This window comes from Oncorhynchus mykiss, chromosome 6, assembly GCF_057628025.1.
Source record: "Oncorhynchus mykiss isolate SJ-2025 chromosome 6, ASM5762802v1, whole genome shotgun sequence".
NCBI classification, from domain to species: domain Eukaryota; kingdom Metazoa; phylum Chordata; class Actinopteri; order Salmoniformes; family Salmonidae; genus Oncorhynchus; species Oncorhynchus mykiss.
Genome location: NC_143027.1, coordinates 37,537,628 through 37,564,097, shown reverse-complemented (window position 1 = coordinate 37,564,097; position 26,470 = coordinate 37,537,628). Strand labels below are relative to the sequence as shown.

General features: G+C 43.2%; 1 protein-coding gene across 2 annotated transcripts; it reads right to left on the bottom strand.

The window, feature by feature from the left end:
• Positions 1 to 709: 709 nt before the first annotated feature.
• On the bottom strand, positions 710 to 26,470 carry zgc:110329 (tetraspanin). 2 transcript variants are annotated; one of them, XM_036980053.2, is made up of 8 exons: positions 25,852 to 26,449; positions 13,203 to 13,388; positions 12,762 to 12,836; positions 12,451 to 12,546; positions 9,480 to 9,596; positions 7,837 to 7,887; positions 6,973 to 7,089; positions 3,656 to 4,988 (listed from the first exon to the last, which is right to left on the bottom strand). In XM_036980053.2, the coding sequence occupies exons 1-8, from the start codon at positions 25,936 to 25,938 to the stop codon at positions 4,632 to 4,634; spliced, it is 1,086 nt and encodes a 361-aa protein (XP_036835948.2). In that variant the 5' UTR covers positions 25,939 to 26,449; the 3' UTR covers positions 3,656 to 4,631. The 2 variants fall into 2 exon arrangements, with proteins under 2 accessions (XP_090094010.1, XP_036835948.2); XM_090237884.1 differs by lacking the exon at positions 9,480 to 9,596 and having other exon boundaries at positions 710 to 4,988; positions 25,852 to 26,470.

Below are 26,470 nucleotides of genomic sequence, written 5' to 3'. Positions count from 1 at the left end.
TTGAAGAATCTCAAATATAAAATATATTTTGATTTGTTTAACACGCTTTCGGTTACTACATGATGTTATGATATGTGTTATTTCATAGTTTTGATGTCTTCACTATCATTCTACAATGTAGAAAATAATAAAAATAAAGAAAAACCCTTGAATCAGTAGGTGTCCAAACTTTTGATTGGTACTGCATATGAACCACAGGAGATTGGTGGCACCTTAATTGGGGATAACGGGCTTGTGGTAATGACTAGAATGGTATCAAATACATCAAACAAATTGTTTCCAGGTGTTTGATGCCATTCCAAACTTTTGACTGGTACTCACATATATATATATATATATATATATGTCTACTTGACACATTTGAAGACGTGTACCGAAAGTTTTGTAAAAATAGGATACACATTTGCATATTTTTCCAACCCCAAATTTCTACCACTTTTGAAGAGCAACCGTATGGGCCCTGGTCAAAGGTATTGCACGATATAGGGAATAGGGTGCCATTTGGCAAGCACACCCAGGAAATCCACCACATAAACTGTGTGACCATTACAACATCGTTATAAGACAGGCAGTGTCTGAAATGGCACCCTATTCTCTATATAGTAGTACACTACTTTTGATCAGAGCCCATAGCAGCCACACTTTACATGGGAGATGCCCCTGTAAAAAAAACATTTACAGGCAGAATATAGATGACAGAGCAAAGAAATCAAATTCAAAACAGCTTTATTGACAATGACAGTAGTGTTTATACAATGCCAGAGCTAAGATGAAGCTCAAACAGTGCAATAAATCAGATTAGATATGAAAAAGATCCTAGCTTTACATGGATTGATATAATTTGGACTGGATTTGTTGTATCCCTTATAACATTGGTTTTGTTTCAAAAAAGCTAAGTATATAAAAAAATGGAAGAGACTGAAAACCCCTGATGAGACCCTAAAAGATCTGTAAACAGTTTCCTTTTTTAACTTAATTAAAATACAACACACACACACACACACACACACACTTAGTTCCTGAATAGGCAGTTCATACATACAAACATAGTGCTGTCGAAAAGTATTCAGACCCCTTGACTTTTTCCGCAATTTGTTACGTTACAGCCTTATTCTAAAATTGATTAAATCATCCCCCCCCCCCTCAATCTATACACAATACCCCATAATGACAAAGCAAAAACAGGTTTTTAGCCATTTTTGCTAATTTATAGAAAATTCAAAACTGAAATATCACATTTACATAAGTATTCAGACCCATTACTCAGTACTTATTGAAGCACCTTTGGCAGCGAGTACAGCCTCGAGTCTTCTTGAGTATGACGCTACAAGCTTGGCACACCTGTATTTTGGGAGTTTCTCCCATTTTTTACCGCAGGTCCTCAAGCTCTGTCAGGTTAGATGGGGAGCATTGCAGCACAGCTATTTTTAGGTCTCTCCAGAGATGTTGGATTGGGTTGTCCGGGCACTGGCTGGGTCACTCAAGGACATTCAGAGACTTGTCCCGAAGCCACTCCTGAGTTTTCTTGGCAGTGTGCTTAGGGTCGTTGTCCTGTTGGAAGGTGAACCTTCACCGTTGAGATTGTGCCAGGTTTCCTCCAGACTTGGCATTCAGGCCAAAGTGTTCAATCTTGGTTTCATCAGACCAGAGAATCTTGTTTCTCATGGTCTGAGAGTCCTTAAGGTGCCTTTTGGCAAACTCCAAGCGGGCTGTCATGTTTGTTTTACTGAGGAGTGGCTTCTGTCTGGCAACTCTACCATAAAAGTGTGATTGATGAAGTGCTGCAGAGATGGTTGTCCCTCTGAAAGGTTCTCCCATCTCCATAGAGGAACTCTGGAGCTCTGTCAGTGACCATCAGGTTCTTGGTTACCTGCCTGACCAAGGCCCTTCTCCCCTGATTGCTCAGTTTGGCTGAGAAGCCAGCTTTAGGAAGACTTGGTGGTTCCAAGCATCTTTCATTTAAGAATGATGGAGGCCACTGTGTTCTTGGGGACCTTCAATGCTACAATGTTTTGGTACCCTTCCCCAGATCTGTGCCTCGACACAATCCTGTCTGAGCTTTATGGACAATTCCTTCAACCCCATGGCTTGGTTTTTGCTCTGACATGCACTGCCAACTGTGGGACCTTATATAGACTGGTGTGTGCCTTTCTAAATCATGTCCAATCAATAGAATTTACCACAGGTGGACTCCAATCAAGTCGTAGAAACATCAAGGATGATCAATGGAAACAGGATGCACCTGAGCTCAATTTCGAGTCTCATAGCAAAGGGTTTCAATACTTACCGTAAGTACACTACTGTTCAAAAGTTTGGGGTCAGTTAGAAATGTCCTTGTTTTTTAAATAAAAGCAAATTTTGTCCATTAAAATATCAAATTTATCAAAAATACAGTGTAGACATTGTTAATGTTGTAAATTACTATTGTAGCTGAAAACAACTGATGTTTAATGGAATATCTTCATAGGCATACAGAGGCCCATTATCAGCAACCATCACTCCTGTGTTCCAATGGCATGTTGTGTTAGCTAATCCAAGTTTATCATTTTAAAAAGGCAAATATTGATAATTCGAAAACCCTTTTGCAATTATGTTAGCACAGCTGAAAACTGTTTACCTGATTAAAGCAATAAAACTGGCCTTCTTTAGACTAGTTGAGTATCTGGAGCATTAGCAATTATGGGTTTGATGACAGGCTCAAAATGTCCAGAAACAAATAACTTTCTTCTGAAACTCGTCAGTCTATTCTTGTTCTGAGAAGTGAAGGCTATTCCATGCGAGAAATTGCCAAGAAACTGAAGATCTCATACAACACTGTGTACTACTCTCTTCACAGAACAGAGCAAACTGACTCTAACCAGGATAAAAAGAGGAGTGGAAGGCCCCGGTGCACAACTGAACAAGAGGACAAGTACATTAGAGTGTCTAGTTTGAGAAACAGACGCCTCACAAATCTTCAACTGACAGCTTCATTAAATAGAACCCGCAAAACACCAGTCTCAACGTTAACAGTGAAGAGGCAACTCCGGGATGCTGGCCTTTAGGCAGAGTTCCTCTGTCCAGTGTCTGTGTTCTTTTGCCCATCTTAATCCTTTCTTTTTATTGGCCGGTCTGAGATATGGCTTTTTCTTTGCAACTCTGCCTAGAAGGCCAGCATCCGGGAGTCGCCTCTTCACAGTTGATGTTGAGACTGGTGTTTTGCGGGTACTATTTAATGGAGCTGCCAGTTGAGGACTTATGAGGCGTCTGTTTCTCAAACGACAAATGCTGATGCTCCAGATACTCAACTAGTCTGAAGGCGGCCAGTTTTATTGCTTCTTTAAAATCAGGTCAACAGTTTTCAGCTGTGCTAACATAATTGCAAAAGGGTTTTCTAATTATCAATTAGCCTTTTAAAATGATAAACTTGTATTAGCTAACACAACATGCCATTGGAACACAGGAGTGAGGGTTGCTGATAATGGGTCTCTGTACGCCTATGTAGATATTCAAGCTACAATAGTCATTTACAAACATTAACAAATGTCTACACTGTATTTCTGATAAATGTTATGTTATTTTAATGGACTTATATATATATATATATATTTCAAAAACAAGGACATTTATAAATGACCCCAAACTTTTGAACAGTAGTGTAAATAAGGTATTTCTGTTTTTAATTTTTAATAAATGAGCAATCATTTCTAAAAACGGGTTTTCACTTTGTAATTATGGGGTATTGTGTGTAGATTGTTGAGGGATTATTTAAAAAAAAATCTAATTCTAATTTAGAACAAGGCTGTAGTTTAACAAAATTGTGGAAAAGGTCAAAGGGTCTGAATACTTCCCGAAGGCACTGTACAAACCGGTACAAATGGAAGCAAAGAGTTCATACAAAAAAGAAACAGGCTACACATCCTTCACAGACATTGCACTCGAAGCAAGATAAGATTGGCTACTCCCATTCCTCTGCTCTGACTAGAATGATAATCTCAAACAAAAAAAATGTCAAATCGGTCTAGTAAATAAACATGATGTGAATTGTCTTCTGACTATTGGGCCATTTGAATACAGCCTGAGGTATGCTTTAGCACATGAGACACAGTTCAAAATAAAAGATTTATAAAATACCTGCAACAAATTTGAGGAAATGTCAAAATAAGACCGCAGCTCCATTTGAAAGCTCCATTTAGAAAAAGGTAAAAACAACTGTTAAATTAGTGTCTAAAAACCACTGCAGCATCTTGTTCTTTGAAAGACTAACAAATATTTAAAAAACAGGATAACAATTGCTCCAATAATGCCTTTCCAAAGTGCCCAACCTCTGGTTGGGTTCCAGGCCAACTGCATGCATTGCATCAACCAATGGATGTGTGCCACGTCATCAACTGCGCAGTCAGGCATCAGATTGCTATATCATATCATGTGGTTAGCTGATATGTTAAACACCTAACCAGGCATTGAGATCTGGAATGCGTATGCAACGTAGCCAGCTAGGAACGTGGCCATTATAACCTGTGATCATGTCAGTTAATGACCATTGATTGGTTTGACCACCAAATAGTGCAACAGGTCTAACCTGTCCTTCAACAAACACAGAGACCAAAACAAGACCAAAAAATAAATTAAATAAAAAAATAATTCACAAATTAATATTCCCTTCTTTTCTGCTTCCACCCAATGTCTACCTCGTCCAGTCTAAGCCCAGATAGCTTGAGGTCTTGGAGGGATTGGGCCAGGGGCCTATGGACCTGGACGGGCAGGGGTCGCTGGACTCGGATGGGGATGGGCTTTAGGTCAGGGTCAGACAAGATGGGGTCTAGAGCTGGCAGGGGGAGGTAGCCTCCGTCTCTGGGCAGACACAGGCAGCAGCCAGCACCAGCCAGGTCCAGCTCGCTGTACTCAAAGCCAGCTCTCTTGAGGATCTTGAAGTCCACCATGTCCATGGACTCATTCATCTCCACCAGCAGGTTCCAGAACATACAGCTCAGCACGATGCCCATTAGCTGGAGAGACACACAGCAGAGAGACCCATTACATTTACTCTGACACTGGGACTAGTACACACAGCTCAGCAGGCTGGAGAGAGAGGCAGGGAACACAGCAGAGATGTAAGTAGCCTTGCAGGAGCCCATCTCCTGGTTCTGTAGCGTGAGTCAGCTTGATGTACAAGTTCACCTCCTGGACAGGTCGCCATTGCAGGGCCTTACCGCTAATCTGTCTCCATAATGCTGTGCCAAGCAGAGACGCATTGGGTCCCATTTTTACAGTCTTTGATATCACTCGGCTGGGGATCGAACTCTGACACCCTTATTCCCTATATAGTTTTGACCAGGGCCCATAGAGACTGGTACCCACAGCCAGGGGAAAATATTCCAGCTGGATATTCAAAGACCACCGCATAGAAACCAGTTTAGACCATGTAACTATGTATTTAAATATAATGCACTGTCATGTTCCTGTTTAATGTGCTTGCATGTACCTGACATCATAAAAGTTGCAGAGGCATACACACATCCAACTTTTCAATCAAGTAATATCTTACTTTGGTCCCAAGGTGGTTAATGCCTGGGCAAGCCAACTTGAGTGTGCAGCTGTCCACTCCCCCAGTGCTTTGAAATTAACTAGTTCCCAACTGAGCTTGCCTGATAAGAACCCTCAGTTTCCTTTTCAGTCCGTCTGCTACTGGACTGGACTGTCTGGATTGCACCTCCATCCCCAAAGAATAGGCACATTTTATAATAGTGCAGCTGCTGCAGAATCCGTATGTGGTGTAATTACACATCTCCAAGGGGGCTCGCATAGAAGTCTGGCTGCAAAATTGACACAGCACAGGAGAGCGAGGATAAAAGTAAAAAGAGGCTGATAGGGTGGGGGAGACAGAAGAAGTGAGAGGCAGACAGACGAACGCTCTAAACTAGAACTAAAAACTAAGTGAATGGATAATAGTAAACAACAAACTCGGATTTATTCAAATGGAGTTTATAACACAATACAAAATCATCCAGCCCCTTGTTGGTTATGAAAGCGTTAAATGTTACAGAGACACTATCATGCAGTGTAAACTGGCTAAGCTACAGTACATGTAGGCTAGACCATGTTGCCAACAGAGAAGGGAGAGGGTTGCCTAGCTAAGCCCAAATTTACAGCTCTTTGAGGGGAGTGCTTTCTACAGACACCATTCACATGACATTGTTCGTGTTCCAAATGGCACCCTATTCCCTATTTATATTTTTTTTAGCATGTATTTTACCTTTATTTAACTAGGCAAGTCAGTTAAGAACAAATTATTATTTTCAATGATGGCCTAGGAACAGTGCCAAGCAGAGACGCATTGGGTCCCATTTTTACAGTCTTTGATATCACTCAGCTGGGGATCGAGCTCTGACACCCTTATTCCCTATATAGTTTTGACCAGGGCCCATAGAGACTGGTACCCACAGCCAGGGGAAAATATTCCAGCTGGATATTCAAAGACCACCGCATAGAAACCAGTTTAGACCATGTAACTATGTATTTAAATATAATGCACTGTCATGTTCCTGTTTAATGTGCTTGCATGTACCTGACACCATAAAAGTTGCAGAGCATACACATATCCAACTTTTCAATTAAGTAATATCTGCCTTGTTCAGGGGCAGAACGACAGATTTTTACCTTGCCAGCTCGGGGATTCGATCTTGCAACCTCTCGGTTACTAGTCCAACGCTCTAACCACTAGGCTACCTGACGCCCCCCTATAGGGCCCTGCTCAAAAGTAGTGCACTATATTGGGGATAGTATGCCATTTGGAACACAGAAATGGTTTAGTTCTGTGTGTGAGGCAGACACAATATAATGAAGTGGTGAGCAGACCGACAAAAACTGGTTAGGAGGCAATCAAAATGCAAATGTGCTAGGAGAAACCTCCCGGGCATGGAAAGACTGAGTGAATAAATACACACGCACGCTCTCACCTGGTGCAAGCGCGTGTGTGAGTCTGTGACTGACCTGTGGCAGACCTAAGGCACAGCAGAGCCCAATAGTTGCTCCCACGTTGTCGCCCATCCACAGGTTGACAGCATGGATACAGCCTCGCACATGAATCACCTCATCTAGGACCTCACGCTGACAGAGAAAGCAAGCAAACAGGCAGAATGAAGGAGAGAGGGAGGAGAAGACAGAGGAAGAGAGAGAGACTAAATGAAATGCATTTGACTGAGTGTAATTCAGTTTGTATGCATGGCGTTAAGGCAAAAACAAGACAGTCATTTCACAACGATGAGTCACTACAATGCTAACATTAACGATAGAAAAACAGCAGAAAAATATATTCTACTACGACAATCTAATAGTGTGCCTTTAAAAAAATAACTGTTCAACTACTCCCAAAAAACAACTGTGATTTTCCAATATACGGTACCAAAGACAATATGACTCAAGGACAGAAAACAGAAACAGCTGAATCAATATCACAACACCACCAGCCACTACCAGCAGGCACAATACAGTGATACCCAAATTACCTTATTTGCCGCATACTGCAGCTAGAGAGAAGAACCATTTTGGGGCCATAAAAATAAAATGATCCTGTTGCTGCTCTTTTCCCTGTTGCCATCTTCGGATGCGTCCCAAATGGCACCCGATATAGTGCACTACCTATGCGGGCCCTGGTCAAAAGTAGTGCACTTTATAGGGACTATGGTGCCATTTGAAATAAAGCTTCGGTCTCTGTGCAGAATGACAAGCTCCACAGGCTAAAGAAGGCCAACAAACAAGCAGCACACTGAGGGGAAATGGAGGGGGGGGGGGGGGGGGGGGTAAAGACTTCACAGCCTATTAGAACTGGGATATAACCACTTATCTTCCCCTTACCTGCTGGCTGAGAGTCTTGTAACCACAAAGAGTGTTGACAACCTCTCCCACCTGGGAAAACGAGACAGGGAGAGAGTATGATTATGAAGATGAGTCATGTGCAAATAACTAACAATTATTTGTTTTGTTTTTTGAAGTCAAGTAAGTATGCTGGTTGTTAAAAAGTACATTTATGCACGTCGGACACCGACAGACACATGTTGTGGAGCACATAGCAGAGAGCTGGAGATTCCTTAATCAGTTTATAACTGTGGTGCTTTGGAGTTACCCTGTGTGGGTACAGACCAGAGGAAGAGGCAAAGAAGAAGAGAGAAGAAAGACAAACAGACGAGAGAGAGAAGAAAGACAAACAGACGAGAGAGAGCGAGAGAGCGAGAGAAAGCGAGAGAGAGAGAGAGAAAAAGATGAAGTGATAAAGGAACAAGAGAGAGATAGCGAGAGGGTGAGTTAGACAGGGAGAGAGAAAATGAATCATGAGTTCAGTAAATGGATTTAATTATCTCCCACTCCCTCAACTGACGCCAAGGTCTCGGGGTCTCTTCCTGTGCCTGAGTGACTCCACACATTTCACTGTAACCAATTCAACCAGCGTTAATTGCCTAGTAATGCAGCATGAGGCCGGGAATGAGAGGCAGGTGGAGAGGGGCTGTACTGAGAGCAGAACATGGATCCCTCCAGTCACTCACTCAACTCATGACTAGAGGGCTGTATGGCTTTGTCTCTCAATTTCACTCTCACAATATCTGACCTGTGCACGTAAAACACCAAAGATGAACAGTAGCGCTGGTTAGCTTACTCATCGAAGCACAAGGAAAGGTCTCCCTGATGGGTTTGTGATTCCATGTGGTAGAATGACATTCACCCCCCCCCCCCCCCCCCCCCCCCATTTCACCTGTGTGTGAAGATCAGCTTTACAAATAACATTGTCTTAGTATCTGATTAAATGGGAAGAGAGTAGAGTATTGCTTTGGGGTTTAGAGACTTCTTCAGTTTCCAAGAACTGATCTTTGTTTAAAATAAATGAGGACCCCTTATTGCTACAGGCCACTGATGCTTCTCACTACCTCTGCAAGGCTCAGTGTGCTCAGTGGGTCTGTGTGTGGGTCTGGAGGAGCACTAAATGAGATCCACAGAGACATGTGAGCGGCTGATAGGGAGGGCAGGTATAATATTGGCTAAGGTTTATGTGGGCTACCGAGTGGCGCAGCGGTCTAAGGCACTGCATCTCAGTGCTTGAAGCGTCACTACAGACACACTGGTTTGAATCCAGGCTATATCACAACCGGCCGTGATTGGGAGTCCCATAGGGCGGCGCACAATTGGCCCAGCGTCATCCGGGTTTGGCCAGTGTTGGCCGTCATTGTAAATAACCATTTGTTCTTAACTGACTTGCCTGGTTAAATAAAATAAAAATAATAATAATCAAATGTATTGACCAGGCTCCTCTCAGTGTGTTATCAGTTCCTACCTGACACACACACACACACACACACACACACACACACACACACACACACACACACACACACACACACACACACACCACTGTCTAGATAACAGGTGACAGGCAGAGGAGCTGGAGAATGGTGCCAGCGGATGTTTAAAAAAATTACTGTGTGTGTGTGGACGACGACAGCATTCACCTTGTGGCGGACACAACATGTATAAGGAACGCCACAGGCCAGCGGCCCGGTGCCATTGCAGAAATGGTATTGATTGACACCCCAGTCCTTGTACTCGTCCCCACCACAACAAGAGAACTGGAGAGGAAAAGAAACAGAAAAAGAGAGATACAGAGAGAGAACGAGGTGAGAGAGAGGGAGAGAAACAGCACCAAACACAGGCAGCAGGTATCTTAATGAAGTCAGGGGGGGGGGGGAAACAACCCCAGTGAGTGACTGCTTCCCTGCTCAGGTCAGAACCTCCCTGTCACCTTGGACTGGAGCCCTGAGGACATTCTCTACTCTGCCTCAGTACCAAATGGCACCCTATTCCCTCTATGGTGCACTACTTTAGACCAGAGCCTAACAGGGTATTTTATAGATTATAGACAGTTGAAGTCGTAAGTTAACTCACATAACACACGTGCGCACACACACACACATACAGTTGAAGTCGGAAGTTTACATACACCTAGGTCAAATACATTTAAACTACATTTTTCACAATTCCTTGACATTTAATCCTAGTAAAAATTCCCTGTCAGTTAGGATCACCACTTTATTTTATGAATGTGAAATTTCAGAATACTAGAAGACAAAATTATTTATTTGAGCTTTTATTTCTTTCATCACATTCCCAGTGGGTCAGATGTTTACATACACTCAATTGGTATTTAATAGCATTGTCTTTAAATTGTTTAACTTGGGTCAAACATTTCAGGCAGCCTTCCACAAGCTTCCCACAATAAGTTGGGTGAATTTTGGCCCATTCCTCCTGGCAGAGCTGGAGTAGCCGAGTCAGGTTTGTCGGCCTCCTTGCTCGCACACGCTTTTTCAGTTCTGCCCATACATTTTCTATAGGATTGAGGTCAGGGCTTTGTGATGGCCACTCCAATAGCTTGATTTTGTTGTCCTTAAGCCATTTTGCCACAACTTTGGAAGTATGCTTGGGGTCATTGTCCATTTGGAAGACCCATTTGCGACCAAACTTTAACTTCCTCACTGATGTCTTGAGAAGTTGCTTCAATATATCCATATAATTTCCCCACCTCATGATGCCATCTATTTTGTGAAGTGCACCAGTCCCTCCGGCAGCAAAGCACCCCACAACATGATGCTGCCACCCCCATGCTTCACGGTTGGGATGGTGTTCTTCGGCTTGCAAGCCTCCCCTTTCTTATCAGACCAGAGGACATTTCCAAAAAGTACGATCTTTGTCCGCATGTGCAGTTGCAAACCGTAGTCTGGCTTTTTTATGGCGGTTTTGGAGCAGTGGCTTCTTCCTTGCTGAGTGGCATTTCAGGTTATGTCGATATAGGACTTGTTTTACTGTGGATATAGATACTTTTGTACCTGTTTCCTCCAGCATCTTCACAAGGTACTTTGCCATTGTTCTGGGATTGATTAGCACTTTTCGCACCAAAGTACGTTCATCTCTAGGAGACAGAATGCATCTCCTTCCTGAGCGGTATGACGGCTGCGTGGTCCCATGGTGTTTATACTTGCGTACTATTGTTTGTACAGAAGAACGTGGTACCTTCAGGCATTTGGAAATTGCTCCCAAGGATGAACCAGACTTGTGGAGGGCTACAATATTTTTTCTGAGGTCTCTGACAATTTATTTTGCTTGACATAATGTGAAAATCAAAGAGGCACGGAGTTTGAAGGTATGTCTTGAAATACATCCACAGGAACACAATTGACTCAAATTATGTAAATTAGCCTATCAGAAGCTTCTAAAGCCATGACACAATTTTCTGGAATTTTCCAAGCTGTTTAAAGGCACAGTCAACATAGTGTATGTAAACTTCTGACCCACTGGAATTGTTATAGAGTGAATTATAAGTGAAATAATTGTTGGAAAAATGACTTGTGTCATGCACAAAGTAGATGTCCTAACTGACTTGCCAAAACCATATAGTTTGTTAACAAGAAATTTGTGGAGTGGTTTAAAAACTAGTTTTAATGACTCCAACCTAAGTGTATGTAAACATCGGACTTCAACTGCAGATAATAGCCATTTGGAAAGCACCCAATTTTTTATCCTTTCAACCCAAAGCAGGGCTGGCTTCATCCATTGACTTTAATCTCACAACCCATTTCCCCCAGCAAATCGATATCGAGATTGCCAGATAGGGAGCGAGGGCCCCAGGTAAACCGGGACTTTTGACACTCAAATAAAGACTACACTTTAAACTCGTGCAGGCTGTAGGAAATCAGATGGATAACCTAGCATGTTGATATCAGCGTAGAGAGAAAAGTAGAGAAACGACAGCAGGTCAACGCTTTTGGTATCTTTTGGTATTATAGTGGCAGCAGCAGCTTGTTATTGTTTTGGTTCTCTTTGTGGGGCTCAAAAGCTTTGTACTCCACTGCTGATTGAGATCGAGGCACTCTAGTAGGTGTGCAAATGACAACAGCCGTTTCCCAAATGACACCCTATTCCCTATATAGAGCACTACTTTTGACCGGGAATCATATGGCTCTGTCGAAAGTAGCAGACTGTGTAGAGAATAGTGTGCGCCATTTGTTACACAGGTGGAAATTAGAGCTTTGAGAGGTGGGAACAATGGTTGGCCAATGAAAGGATTGAATGCCTACAGCAGTGAGGCTTATTAGTTGCCTAGTTAAATGTCTAGTTGCCTAGTTAAATAAATAAATAAATATATATATATGTGTGGTCTGGTTAATTAATTAACCAGGATGAATGGCAGAGATAAAATTCCAAAATTAGCCAACCTCTCAAAAGGCTAGTGTGTGTGTAGTGGGGGAGGATTTAATAATGATATATAAATGGGTTCAGTCTGTTGTTTTTTCAATCAATCATACTCTATCCATCTCAGTGTATCCTACATTCAACACACACACACACACCCAGACCTACACACACACACACACCCAGACCTATATCCTGTCTGTTGCTTCCGTTAATGTAAAGCGAGTCCTCCCTTACCTTCTGTTGCACAAAGTCCAAGATGTTTTTGAAGTCCAGATCATCGTAATAGTGTTTAATTCCCTCTCGTATGCTGCTTTGGAACAAGGCTGATGTCTACAGGGAGAACGAGAGAGGAGGAAGAGTAAAGAGAAAGGGGTGGGGATGATGAGCGATGGAAGTCATCATCCATCACATTGAATGCTGCTGTGATGTGATATTTTCGTGACTGGAGGCTATGCCAGAGGGGACACTGCTGTACCATGTGAACATGATACACATGACATGTGCGTGCATGCATGTGTGTAGGTGCCAGAAATTAGAGAACTGGCCTTCTTCTCAAAGATGAGTGCAACGATGAGAGCCACAACTTGCAGGAACAGTAGGACACACAGAACACACAAGAACTGGTGGAGAGGAGAGAAAAAGAGATGTTAATTTCCCTTGTTTATTTCCCTTTAGGTTATTGTATATTCCATTTTCTTTGGCAATGTAAACATATGTTTCCCATGTCAATAAAGCCCTTTGAAGGGGGGGAGTTACCTACTCTTCTCCATGACCTCCCTCTCTCATCTACCCCTCCATCCCAATCCCTTTAATCTCACAATGTGCTTCCGCCTACATACCTTTCCCCTCCCTCCTTTCCTCCCGCTCTCATCTGCCTCTCCATTCCTCCTCCCGCTCCCATCTCTAACCATGTGTAGCAGGATCTCCTTTCTCCTCCCTCCCTTTCTCCCTCTCCTCCCCACCGCTCCATCCCTCCCCGCTCTCACCATGTGTAGCAGGGTCTTGTTGTCCCTGAGGGAGCCCACCATGCCCACCAGGGAGACGGTGAACATCACCAGGCCCAGCAGGATGAGCACCACAGCGGGGGCCAGGAACACCCCCTCCAGGGTACGGTTATTCTGGCGCTCCACCTCCGCGTACACCCCCACACACAGCACACACAGGCCCAGGAGCTGTAGGAGGGGAGAGGGGGTAGGGGAGGCAGGGAGAGAGTGGAGGGGCAGGGCAAGAGGGGAAGGAAGAGAGAGGGTGGGTGGGGGTAGAAGCGGCGAGACCAGTGAGATGGGAGTCGTTAGAGAAGAGGGGTAAGGCAGGGAGAAAGGAGAAAGACAGAGAGAGATAGGGAGGAGAGAGGGCAGTAGAGGAGAGAAAGGAGATGGGAGAGAGGGAGAGCGGGTTGGGGTGAGAAGGTCAGAACGCTGCAGAGTGCCATCTTTATGAATTAGCATCACTGCAAATAACAGGATTTTATGACAGCAGCGTGCATAGAGAGCATAGCCTAACCAAGCGAGGAACATTAAATGCTTTTGCCATTAGTGCTGAGCGATTAACCAAAATGTCTTCATTTTCATTTTTTAAACAAATGTTTGACCAACGTCAGTTCAATTATTTGAATTCCATGTAGTTGTTTTTTTCCCTGTGAGCTGGATGCGCAGTTTCTGTAGAGATAAATCCTATCACGCCCGAACTGTGCGATGTAGTAGCGAGTCTCCAACAGGCTAATATTCTAAATAGTTTATAATCCATCGTGCGTCTGTCTACTTGTCCGTTCTGTGTGGAGCAGACACGACACAAAAATAAGAGAGAACGCACGATCGAGAGGGATGGACAGCTGTTTCTTCGCGAGGCATCCCTACCTGAAAATACATAATCAAAGTGATTGATAGTTGGTATTCAGCAGTCATAAAAGTATGCCTTATTTACTTGGAAGAACTACAAAAATGCTGATTTTGTCAGACAGCATAGCAGAGAGATGAGGACTTGGAATTAAATAAGAATGTCCTCAAATAAAACACATTTTATTAAAGTAATGTGAATAAATCATGGTTAATAAGTGATAAGCAGTAATGGGTAGTCACTGCCTTCATGGGACTTTTATTCATTGTTTTATTCTGTTGTTACATAATTAAACCCACATAATGCATAGAGCATTTCATGTAAAAAATAAAACCAACCACAAAAAGCACTAATTGCTCAGCACCAACTGTTATGTTCAAAGCTACCGTGGATTGGATTATAAATATAGCCAATTTCAAATTACAAGGACATCTTTAAAAGAGCATCAATGAGCCCCAAATGGTACCCTATTCCCAATAGTGCACTACTTTTGACCAGAGCCTAAAGACCCTAGTGCTCCTACGCACACCCTGCTGCCCAAAATAAAGTTAGCAAATAGGGAACAGAAGATGACGGAGACAGGAGAGGACAGAAAATGGTGGGCCTAGCTCCTGTCTTGCTGCGACATCACCCTCGTTAGTATAAAACAACCCACTTGACTAGCTCCTAGAGTGCCATTTGGGAGCTTTCAAAACCTGGGCAGGGTGGGCTGCTAGTTCACTTAGGTAACATCCCAAATGGCACCCTATTCCCTTTATAGTGAATTAAAAGGAACTATAAAAACGCAACATAGGGAATAGGGTGCCATTCGGAACACAAGCTTTGACTCAATGATAGTTCATTCTTTCTGCAACGCTCGCAAAAAAAGAAAAGAAAAACAACCAACAATTGCCACCACCTAGGCCTACCTATTGATTCTCAATTACAGAGAAAGGCACTCTGCACTAAGAGAGCAAGCCTCTTCGCTCTTTACCTACTTTAGTCCATTCACTACGGACAGCCACCACCACCCCGCCCAACTTCGGAAAATGTATTAAAGGCTCTTTTTTTTCAAAGCTATGGGCCTAATTCAAGTCTCTTACAGCAGAGTTCCTTTCTTATTTATTCTGTCTCCCACTGTCGTGTAGCCGAAGTGAACTGAAAAGTAGGCTACACACTGAGACCGAGAGACAAATATCCTAAAATGACCAAACCTCAGACGGATAAGAAGCTATGCAAATAGGGTACACACTCTTAAAGGATTAGTTGCCTGACTCTCTCCTTCCCCCCCAAAAAAAACCTACACACACACACACACACACTTATGCATGCACGTCATACGGATTCCCGCAAAACTGTGTGTGAAATTACATTAAACAGATTGAAGAGACAAGGGGAAGAAACAGCATTAATTAACTACGAGAGCCCCTGCATGGCTGGCTGTGGGCCAGGGACGCTCTGGGAGGAACACAAGCCAAGGCACTAAATCTCAACACGGAAGAGTGGGAGCTGAAAGGAAGGTGAGAGGAAGAAAGGAGAAGTAAGAAAGACTGGAAAGGAGATAAAATAAAAATCCACGCAAATGAAGTCACTGATGGTGCTTTTTCCCATTGAGACTTACCCCCACACCAGTGGGCCGCCAGTGTTTTATGTTAAAGTAGGTCTAGTGTTATTGTGTTTCCGTCAGGAGTGTGACACTAAAGACTTGTGGTGAGCAGAACCAACAACCTCCACGTCATTCAAGACTTTTGGTTTGTGAGAAGGTGTTCAAGTTAGCCATTGTTATGTAAATGCCAGCTGAAAAGTAACATGGGCTGTGCCTTGCCTTGGCTCCTTATCACCTGAATTCGAAGGTAATGTTCGAATGAAGCCTACTATGTTTAAAAAAATAACTTGAATAAGTAAAAAAATGTAAGTTTCTATTTATATTGGAGGGGTTGTAGATTTTATATTCATCTTTGATATGCTAACGTTACTAGCTAGCACTGTTAGCTGGCTAGCTGTGTTACGGTCTTGCAATTTGCAGAGCAAGAATGTCACTTGTCAGCCACAATGAAAGGTAAGGCAAGGATGTAATATAATCTGAAAAGTTTATGTACATATTATGTCAATTGCAATCTCGTCGGGCTGCCACTCCTTAAATGTTGGCCAATGAGAAGTCTCCACATTCGAGTAGGTCCGCCGGAGCCATGGCCAAGTGAGACATGGGTGCCGGCCTGCATAGATGGAAACAGAAAAGTCTGAGCCTTTTGGGTAAAACACCGGGGTAAATCCTCAGTGGAAATGCAGTATTACAGTTTAAGAGTGAGAGAAAGAGAGAAAAGAGTGTGCAAATTGAACATGAAAACGAATGCAATTTCCTTTGAGGTTAGAAGGAGAGTCATGGAGTGAGTCATGGAGTGAGAGAGAGGGTGAGAAAGCAGAGAGAGAGAGCGAGGGATTCATTATACCCACTGATTGATTCCAGGAAGATGAGTATTCACAAAAAATGGTGGTGGAAAGAGAGAGTGATGGAAGGGGCATGGTTACATTTAACTGATAAAGTAAATGGATGAGTAAAATACTCACTATCAAAATTGGCTGACTCATCCATTAGCCTAGGATAGGGTTTGCAATTCAAATATGACAACAACAAACAAAAAGTGTCAGAGAGCACTAGCCTATACTAGACATTCTAGTCTCAACACTTTCCAGGCAGCGCACCAACACCTAGGTTAATAACTACATAAGAACACACACAAAAAAAAAATGGAATTATTCAATGGCACTCAAAGGTTGTCTACGGTGAGTCAGATATTGGCGATTTTCCCATAGGCACACATATAAATGTATAAAGACGTCACCATATGCCTAAACACTGAGTCATTACTCACTACCCAAGAAAACCACTTGAAAGTCATGGCCAAAGTCACTCATCCATATCTCATACAATCTTCCCCCAGTTCCCTTCATCCTCTCTTTCAGCTGCATGCAGGGGGAAACGACTGTTAGCAGAAAACATGACCCCCCCCCCTCTTATAGTGAATGGAAAAATGGCAATCTTCATGGTCAATTTGAGTAAATAAATACAAAATTCAAAGACAATCGTGGTACCAGTAACTTCTTCTAATTACACTAGATGTATGTCCTTGAACCAATTGTTTAAAAAAAATGGCACAAAGAAGAAGTTATGAGGATAATTGAGTTGCTAATTCAGCCTGCAGTTTCCCGGTGGCCTTCAACTTGAGTTCAAATCAAATGTTATTAGTCACATGCGCCGAATAGAACGGGTGTAGGTAGACCTTACAGTGTACGGGGGCACCGGTTAGTTGAGGTAGTATGTACATGTAGGAAGAGATATTAAAGTGACTATGCATAGATGACAACAGAGAGTAGCAGTGGGGGGGTAGCCATTAGTCTGGGTGGGTAGCCATTTGTCTGGGTGGGTAGCTATTTGACTAGATGTTCAGGAGTCTCATGGCTTGGGGGCAGAAGCTGTTTAGAAGCCTCTTGGACCTAGACTTGGAGCTCCGGTATCGCTTGCCGTGCGGTAGCAGAGAGAATAGTCTATGACTAGGGTGGCTGGAGTCTGACACATTTTAGGGCCTTCCACTGACACCACCTGGTATAGAGTTCCTGGATGGCAGGAAGCTTGGCCCCAGTGATGTCTTGGCCCGTTCGCACCACCCTCTGTAGTGCCTTGCAGTCGGAGGCCGAGCCGTTGCCATACCAAGCAGTGATGCAGCTGTAGAACCTGGATCTGAGGACCCATGCCACATCTTTTCAGTCTCCTGAGGGAGAATAGGTTTCGTCATGCCCTCTTCAAGACTGTCTTGGTGTGCATGGACCATGATAGTTTGTTGTTGATGTGGACACCAAGGAACTTGAAGTTCTCAACCTGCTCCACTGCAGCCCCGTCGATGAGAATGGGGGTGTGCTCGGTCCTCTTTTTCCTGTAGTCTACAATCATCTCCTTTGTCTTGATCACATTGAGGGAGAGGTTGTTGTTCTAGCACCTCACGGCCAGGTCTCTGACCTCCTTCCTATAGGCTGTCTCGTCGCTGTTCAGGCGACGTCGCTGATCACTGTTGTGTCATCGACAAATTGAATGATGGTGTTGGAGTCGTGCAGTCATGAGTGAACAGGGAGTACAGGAGGGGACTGAGCAAGCACCACTGAGGGGCCCCTGTGTTGAGGATCAGCGTGGCGGATGTGTTGTTACCCATCCTTACTACCTGGGGACGGCCCGTCAGGAAGTCCAGGATCCAGTTGCAGAGGGAGGTGTTTAGTCCCAGGGTCCTTAGCTTATTGATGAGCTTTGAGGGCACTATGGTGTTGAACGCTGAGCTGCAGTCTATGAGTAGCATTCTCACATAGGTGTTCCTTTTGTCCGTATGGGAAAGGGCAGTGTAGAATGCAATAGAGATTGCATCATCTGTGGATCTGTTGGGGCAGTATGCAAATTGGAGTGGGTCTAGGGTTTCTAGGATAATGGTGTTGATTGTGAGCCATGACCAGCCTTTCAAAGCACTTCATGGCTACAGACGTGAGTGCTATGGGTCGGTAGTCATTTAGGCAGGTTACCTTGGTGTTCTTGGGCACCGGCACTATGGTGATCTGCTTAAAACATGTTGGCATTACAGACTCGGACAGGGGGAGGTTGAAAATATCAGTGAAGACACTTGCCTCTCAGTGAGAGGGCGCAGCACTGAGCTAGCCTTCAATGTCACTTCCTGGAGTAGCTTAAACTGGGCATGTTATGTCTCTATCTTAACCAACTTCATTTGGCTTCAATGCGCTATTGAGTCTTCACATAGGAATGAACAGTGTCACGTGAACGATGGCTTTGTCCATTCATATATACAGTTACTGGCTGCATCACTCCTCTCTGCCTGGTGGTGAGACGACCGTAGAGACTGTTATAGTTAATATTGCATCACCTGCAGAGACCGAGCAGAGTGTACAGTTGATCCCTCTCAGGACCACTGCTCTCACTCAAGGCCTCGGTCTCAAGAGACTCAAAATACATCTGAACACACCAGTTGCTTCCGAAATGGCACCTTATTCCTGATATAGTGCAGTACTTTTGACCAGGGCCCATACTGAACACATCCATATGGACCCTTGTCAAAAGTAGCCGTAAAGTAAATGTAACAAGTAGAGTAAGGCTTTTTTGGCTGAATAGATAGATGCAGTTCAATGCATGATTAATATAATTCACCAATATACAGTACGTCTTGGTAGTCCAACAAATATTGCTATCAGGTTGCAAATCACAGCCAACCTGGTACATTGTTTACTTCCTCAAGCTATTCGGGATGCACTATTTCAACTGGCATGCTCTGATCCAGTAGAAACATCATAAAATAGGCCTACCTCTTATCAGTGCTTGACTTTGATTGAAATAGGTTCCAGTACTCATTGTGAGTGCTGGTACTGTTTATATTTAGGTGCAGGAGCTCCACAATACTTTTGATCTAATATTCCATAAGAGGAACAGGAGCTCAAGCAGTAGAAAATGTGCTGGTAGTCAGCTTCGGTGGGCTCCTGCCCAAGTGAAGTACTGCTTATTATCCCTTGCGCAAATAGCCTACAGCTGCGTCTGTCCCGAGCTCACTGGCGTGGGAAACTGAGGGCCCAGAATACTTTATACAATGTCTCAAGCTTGCTAGCGCATGCTTTTGGCCAGGCCCAATTTAATACAAAGTTTCAAGTTCATTGCAGACAGGCCAGGTGTAGCCAATGTGATTTATAGGGCTATAGCGTTGCGGGTCGAGAGATTCAAGTTCCTTGGTGTCCACATCACCAACGAACTATCATAGTCTAAACACACCAAGACAGTTGTGACGCCAAACCTTTTTCCCCTCAGGAGACTGAAAAGAAGCGCTAGAGGGTAGTGCGTACGGCCCGGTACATCACTGGGGCCATGCTTCCTGCCATCCAGGACCTACAGTTGAAGTCGGAAATTTACATACACCTTAGCCAAATATATTTACATTTAGTTTTTCACAATTCATGACGTTTAATCCTAGTAAAATTTCCCTGTCTTAGGATCACCTCTTTATTTTAAGAAAGTGAAATGTCAAAATAATAGTCGAGAGAATGATTCATTTCAGCTTTTATTTCTTTCATCACATTCCCAGTGGGTCAGACGTTTACATACACTCAATTAGTATTTGGTAGCGTTGCCTTTAAATTGTTTAACTTGGGTCAAATGTTTCAAGTAGCCTTCCACAAGCTTCCCACAGTAAGTTGGGTGAATTTTGTCTCTTTCCTCTAGACAGAGCTGGTGTAACTGAGTCAGGTTTGAAGGCCTCCTTGCTCGCACATGCTTTTTCAGTTCTGCCCACAAATGTTCTATAGGATGGAGGCCAGGGCTTTGTGATGGCCACTCCAATACCTTGATTTTGTTGTCCTTAAGCCATTTTGCCACAACTTTGGAAGTATGCTTGGGGTCATTGTCCATTTGGAAGACCCATTTGCGACCAAGCTTTAACTTCCTGACTGATGTCTTGAGATGTTGCTTTAATATATCCACATAATTTCCCTTCCTCAATATGCCATGTATTTTGTGAAGTACACCAGTCCCTCCGGCAGCAAAGCACCCCCACAACATGATCCTGCCACCCCCGTGCTTCACAGCCAGCTGGTTTCTTCACGCATCGCGCTGACAGAAACAAGCATCTTTCTGGTAAGAAGAAGGGCGGAGGTGTATGCCTTATGATTAACGAGACGTGGTGTGATCATAACAACATAGAGGAACTCAAGTCCTTCTGTTCACCTGAATTGGAATTCCTCACAATCAAATGTCGACCGCATTATCTACCAAGAGAATTCTCTTCGATTATAATCACAGCCGCCTATATTCCCCCCCAAGCAGACACATTGATGGCCCTGAACGAATTTCATTTGACTCTATGTAAACTGGAAACCACATATCCTGAGGCTGCATTCATTGTAGCAGGGGATTTTAACAAGGCTAATCTGAAAACAAGACTCACTAAATTCTATCAGCATATCGATTGTGCAACCAGGGCTGGTAAAACCCTGGATCATTGTTATTCTAACTTCCGCGATGCATATAAGGCCCTCCCCCGCCCTACATTCGGAAAAGCTGACCACAACTCCATTTTGTTGCTTCAAGCCTATAGACAGAAACTAAAACAGGAAGCTCCTGCGCTCAGGTCTGTTCAATGCTGGTCCGACCAATCGGATTCCACGCTTCAAGATTGCTTTGATCATGTGGACTGGGATATGTTCCGCATTGCGTCAAACAACAACATTGACGAATACGCTGATTCAATGAGCAAGTTAATTAGCAAATGTATCGGCGATGTCGTACCCACAGCAACTAATAAAACATTCCCAAACCAGAAACTGTGGATTGATGGCAGCATTCGTGTGAAATTGAAAGTGCGAACCACTGCTTTTAATCATGGCAAGGTGACCGGAAACATGACCGAATACAAACAGTGTAGCTATTCCCTTCGCAAGGAAATCAAACAAGCTAAGCGTCAGTATAGAGACAAAGTAGAGTCGCAATTCAACAGCTCAGACACAAGAGGTATGTGGCAGGGTCTACAGTCAATCACGGATTACAAAAGAAAATCAGCCCCGTCGCGGACCAGGATGTCTTGTTCCCAGACAGACTAAACAACTTCTTTGCTTGCTTTGAGGACAATACAGTGCCACTGACACAGTCCGCTACCAAAACCTGCGGACTCTCCTTCACTGCAGCCGACGTGAGTAAAACATTTAAAAGTGTTAACTCTCGCAAGGCTGCAGGCCCAGACGGCATCCCCAGCCATGTCCTCACTGGGACTCGACTAGAGGTCAACCGATTATGATTTTTCAACGCCGATACCGATTATTGGAGGACCAGAAAAGCCGATACCGATTAATCGGCCAATTTTTTTATTTGTAATAATGACAATTACAACAATACTGAATTAACACTTAATATAAAACATCAATAAAATCAATTTAGCCTCAAATAAATAATGAAACATGTTCAATTTGGTTTAATAATGCAAAAACAAACTGTTGGAGAAGAAAGTCATATGTGCCATGAAAAATGTGTGCCATGTAAAAAAGCTAACGTTTAAGTTCCTTGCTCAGAACATATGAAAGTTGGTGGTTCCTTTTAACATGAGACTTCAATATGCCAAGGTAAGAGGTTTTAGGTTGTAGTTAATATAGTATTTATAGGACTATTTCTCTCTATACCATTTGTATTTCTAACACCTTTGACTATTGGATGTTCTTATAGGCACTATAGTATTGCCAGTGTAACAGTATAGCTTCCGTCCCCCTCCTCACCCCTGCCTGGGCTCGAACCAGGAACACATCAACAACAGCCACACTCGAAGCATCGTTACCCATCACTCCACAAATGCCGCGGCCCTTGCAGCGCAAGGGGAATAACTACTCCAAATCTAAAAGCGAGTGACGTTTGAAACAGTAATATTTCAACTGGACAAAAACGTTGTCAATATACAAAGTAAACAAGAAAGGCACTCTCTCGGGATTGCGCATGAAAAAGCTCTGCGACACGTCAGGGTCCACTCATTCAGACTGGTCTCCATTTATCAGAATACAAGACTAAGACAATTTCTAAAGACTGTTGACATCTAATGGAAGGCATAGGAACAGCAATTTGAGTCCTAAGTCAATGGATACTGTAATGGCATTGAATAGAATACTACAAAACCCCCCCAAAAAACGACTTCGTGAATGGATTTTTCTCAGGTTTTCCCCTGCCAAATCAGTTCTGTTATACTCACAGACACTATTTTAACAGTTTTGGAAACATTAGAGTGTTTTCTATCCAAATCTATATATCCATATCATATCTCCTGGGCCCGAGTAGCAGGCCGTTTAATTTGGGAATGCTTTTCATCCAAAATTCCGAATGCTGCCCCTACCCTAGAGAAGTTAAATCATCCCCCAGCGTTGCATCGATTATATGCAACGCAGGACACGCTAGATAAACTAGTAATATCATCAACCATGTGTCGTTAACTAGTGATTAGGATTGATTGATTGATTGTTTTTTATAAGATAAGTTTAATGCTAGCTAGCAACTTACCTTGGCTTCTACTGCATTCGCGTAACAGGCAGGCTCCTCGTGGAGTGCAATGAGAGGCAGGTGGTTAGAGCGTTGGACTAGTTAACCGTAGGGTTGCAAGATTGAATCCCAGAGCTGACAAGGTGAAAATCTGTCGTTCTGCACCTGAACAAGGCAGTTAACCCACCGTTCCTAGGCCGTCATTGAAAATAAGAATGTGTTCTTAACTGACTTGCCTAAATAAAAGGTGTCAAAAAAAAACAACATTTTAATTAAAAATTACAATTAAATAAATAAAATCCCAAAATACCGATTTCCGATTGTTATGAAAACTTGAAATCGGCCCTAATTAATCGGCCGTTCCGATGAATCGGTCGACCTCTAGTCTCGACCCCGCCCTGTGCAACTGGGTCCCAGACTTCCTGACGGGCCGCCCCCAGGTGGTGAGGGAAGGTAACAACATCTCCACCCCGCTGACACTGGGGCCCCACAAGGGTGCGTTCTGAGCCCTCTCCTGTACTCTCTGTTCACCCACGACTGCGTGGCCATGCACGTCTCCAACTCAATCATCAAGTTTGCAGACGACACTACAGTGGTAGAATTGATTACCAACAACGGCGAGACGGGCTACAGGGAGGAGGTGAGGGCCCTCGGAGTGTGGTGTCAGGAAAATAACCTCACACTCAACATCAACAAAACAAAGGAGATGATCGTGGACTTCAGGAAACAGCAGAGGGAGCGCCCCCCTATCCACATCGAAGAGACAGTAGTGAAGAGGGTAGTAAGTTTTAAGTTCCTCGGCGTACACATCACTCGGCGTACACAAACTGAATTGGCCCACCCACACAGACAGCGTGGTGAAGAAGGAGCAGCAGCGCCTCTTCAACCTCAGGAGGCTGAAGAAATTTGGATTGTCACCAAAAGCACTCAAACTTTTACAGATACACAATCGAGAGCATCCGCCCACAACCGTAAGGCTCTACAGAGGGTGGTGCGGTCTGCACAACGCATCACCGGGGGCAAACTACCTGCCCTCCATGACAACTACAGCACCCGATGTTACAAGAAGTCCAAAAAAATCAGCAACGACAACAACCATCCCAGCCACTGCCTGTTCACACCGCTACTATCCAAAAGGCAAGGTCAGTACAGGTGCATCAAAGCCGGGACCGAGAGACTGAAAAACAGCTTCTATCTCAAGGCCATCAGACTGCTAAACAGCAATCACTAACTCAGAGAGTCTGCTGCCTACATTGAGTACCAATCAATAGTCACTTTAAACAATGCCATTTTAAATAATGACACTTTAATAATGTTTACATATCTTACATTATTAATATCATATGTATGTAGTGTATTTTATACCATCTACTGCACTTTGCCTACGTCGCTTGGCCATCGCCCATCCATATATTTATATGTACATATTCTCATTCACCCCTTTAGATTTGTGTGTATTAGGTAGTTGTTGGGGAATTGTTAGAATACTTGTTAGATATTAATGCACTGTCAGAACTAGAAGCACAAGCATTCCGATACACTCGCATTAACATCTGCTAACCATGCGTATGTGACCAATAAAATTTGATTTGATGTAAGAGGACTCCCATGGTATTTACATATTTATAGAAATCCATTCTGGTGTATTCTGTGGCTCATGGCAAATCTTTCTAATGATCTAAAGTCTTGATGTTGCTACTGCATGTAAACACACAGTCCAGATTAAAGTAATTGATGGCAGGCCCATGTGGCAATTGGCTTATTTGCATATAAGCCTATTGTAGCTCTGATTGGCTATGGTTCACCGGCCGGTGTAGATATTTTAATTAGGTTTTATTCGCTGCAGTGTCTATTAAATTTTCCAAACGCACAGACACTTTCCCACTCTATAGTGCTATAGCATTATCACAAATGCCTGAGTCATTCCCAAACATTCTATGAATGTATGAAAATGACCATATCTATATTCTTGCTTGTCAGAAATAAAAAAAAACACCACAATCCTCCTGTGGGTGTATATGAACAGATTTGAAGAATGTTGACAAAATGCTGTCAGTTCCACTTTAAAGCCAACATGACACATAAGTGTATGTGTGTCATGTATGCTAGCATGTTATTGATTTTAAGTGAATTAGACCTGTGTAACCCACTCCTGCCCTGAAAAGCTGTAATAACACTGTAGTAAATGTCCCACATGTCTCAGAACACCAAGAAGAGGCATTAACACAAGGCTGCATTAAATGGTCATTTGACTATAATCAAATGTAGAGTAATAGGTAGGCTTAGGCCTATAGCTAGTTACTCTTTCCAAATATTGCAATATGAAGGCCCTAGAATAGTCTGAAACAATCAAATGTGTTAATGGGCTACAGTTAGCATCCCATTTCCTGTCGGCAAAGAAAATCTCCCACTTCACTTTTAACTGTATCACAGTAGTCTCACGGCACGGCACGCCCTGCACTACAAAGCAGCAAAAGCAGTGTAGCCTAGTGTAGTAAATGAACGACAAGTGTGCACAGCAGTATTTTCATTATTTGTTATTCTTGCAAGCAATTTGACACCAGAGTTAGCTAGCTAGCCAACTTAGAAGATCCTGGCAGCTACTAGATAGCTGTTGCACTGGCTAGCTAGACAGCTGGCTAGTAACATATAACGTTAGCTGTGTAGTAAACAAAGGTGATGGTGGTTCTCTGACAGTCACACAAGCCAACATGTTTGTGGTCCAGTCCCCAACCTTGTCCCTGAAACCAACAAGCCAATATTAAAACACTTACCGAGAAGAGCATTGAGTAGATATTTAAGGTGAATTTGATGAAATAATAGAAACGGTTGCTTTTCCTCACTGCTTTGTACGAAGGCATGTTGCTTGGTAGCTGAAGAAGCAAGCTAGTTTCAAGCTAAGAACCCAATTTAGCTAACGTTAGCTATCTATGCTAGTAGACGCATACCAACACTGACCTAATTAGCTATTTCAGCTAGCCACAGTTAGCTAACTATATTTTCCGATAGAATTTTCAAAACATCTCGATTTTACACAAGTACGTCAACGCCTTCGTTTAGCTTATTTACTCAGGTTAAATGTACCCTCACAAACAATAGCAACTTCCGGGCCACGTTCCATGCACGCTCTGTTTTGGCGACGTCATTTAAAGGGCCTGAGTAGTGAAATACGTTCAGCTATTTCATATGTAATTATCCAGTAAAACTCGATTACAGTATCATCCTGTGCTATAGCTGAGACAGTAGACAAATGAGCTGGCTCTCATTATCCAGACTAATGCTTGCTTTCCTTTACATCTTAAAGGAAATGGGTCACATCTCAGCCCACTGAAGAGTCTGTGTCACTACCCTACAAGTGTCACTGTTACTGGCATTAATCCCTGCTATTGCTCC

Excerpts from the sequence above, each read along its gene's own strand:
- zgc:110329 (XM_036980053.2), bottom strand. The coding sequence starts at position 25,938 with ATGCCTTCGTACAAAGCAGTGAGGAAAAGCAACCGTTTCTATTATTTC. Across the intron at positions 13,389-25,851 it reads TCTACTCAATGCTCTTCTCG|CTCCTGGGCCTGTGTGTGCT; the intron begins GTAAGTGTTTTA and ends CCCCTCCTACAG. Across the intron at positions 9,597-12,450 it reads TGGACTTTGTGCAACAGAAG|TTCTCTTGTTGTGGTGGGGA; the intron begins GTAAGGGAGGAC and ends TTTCCTCTCCAG.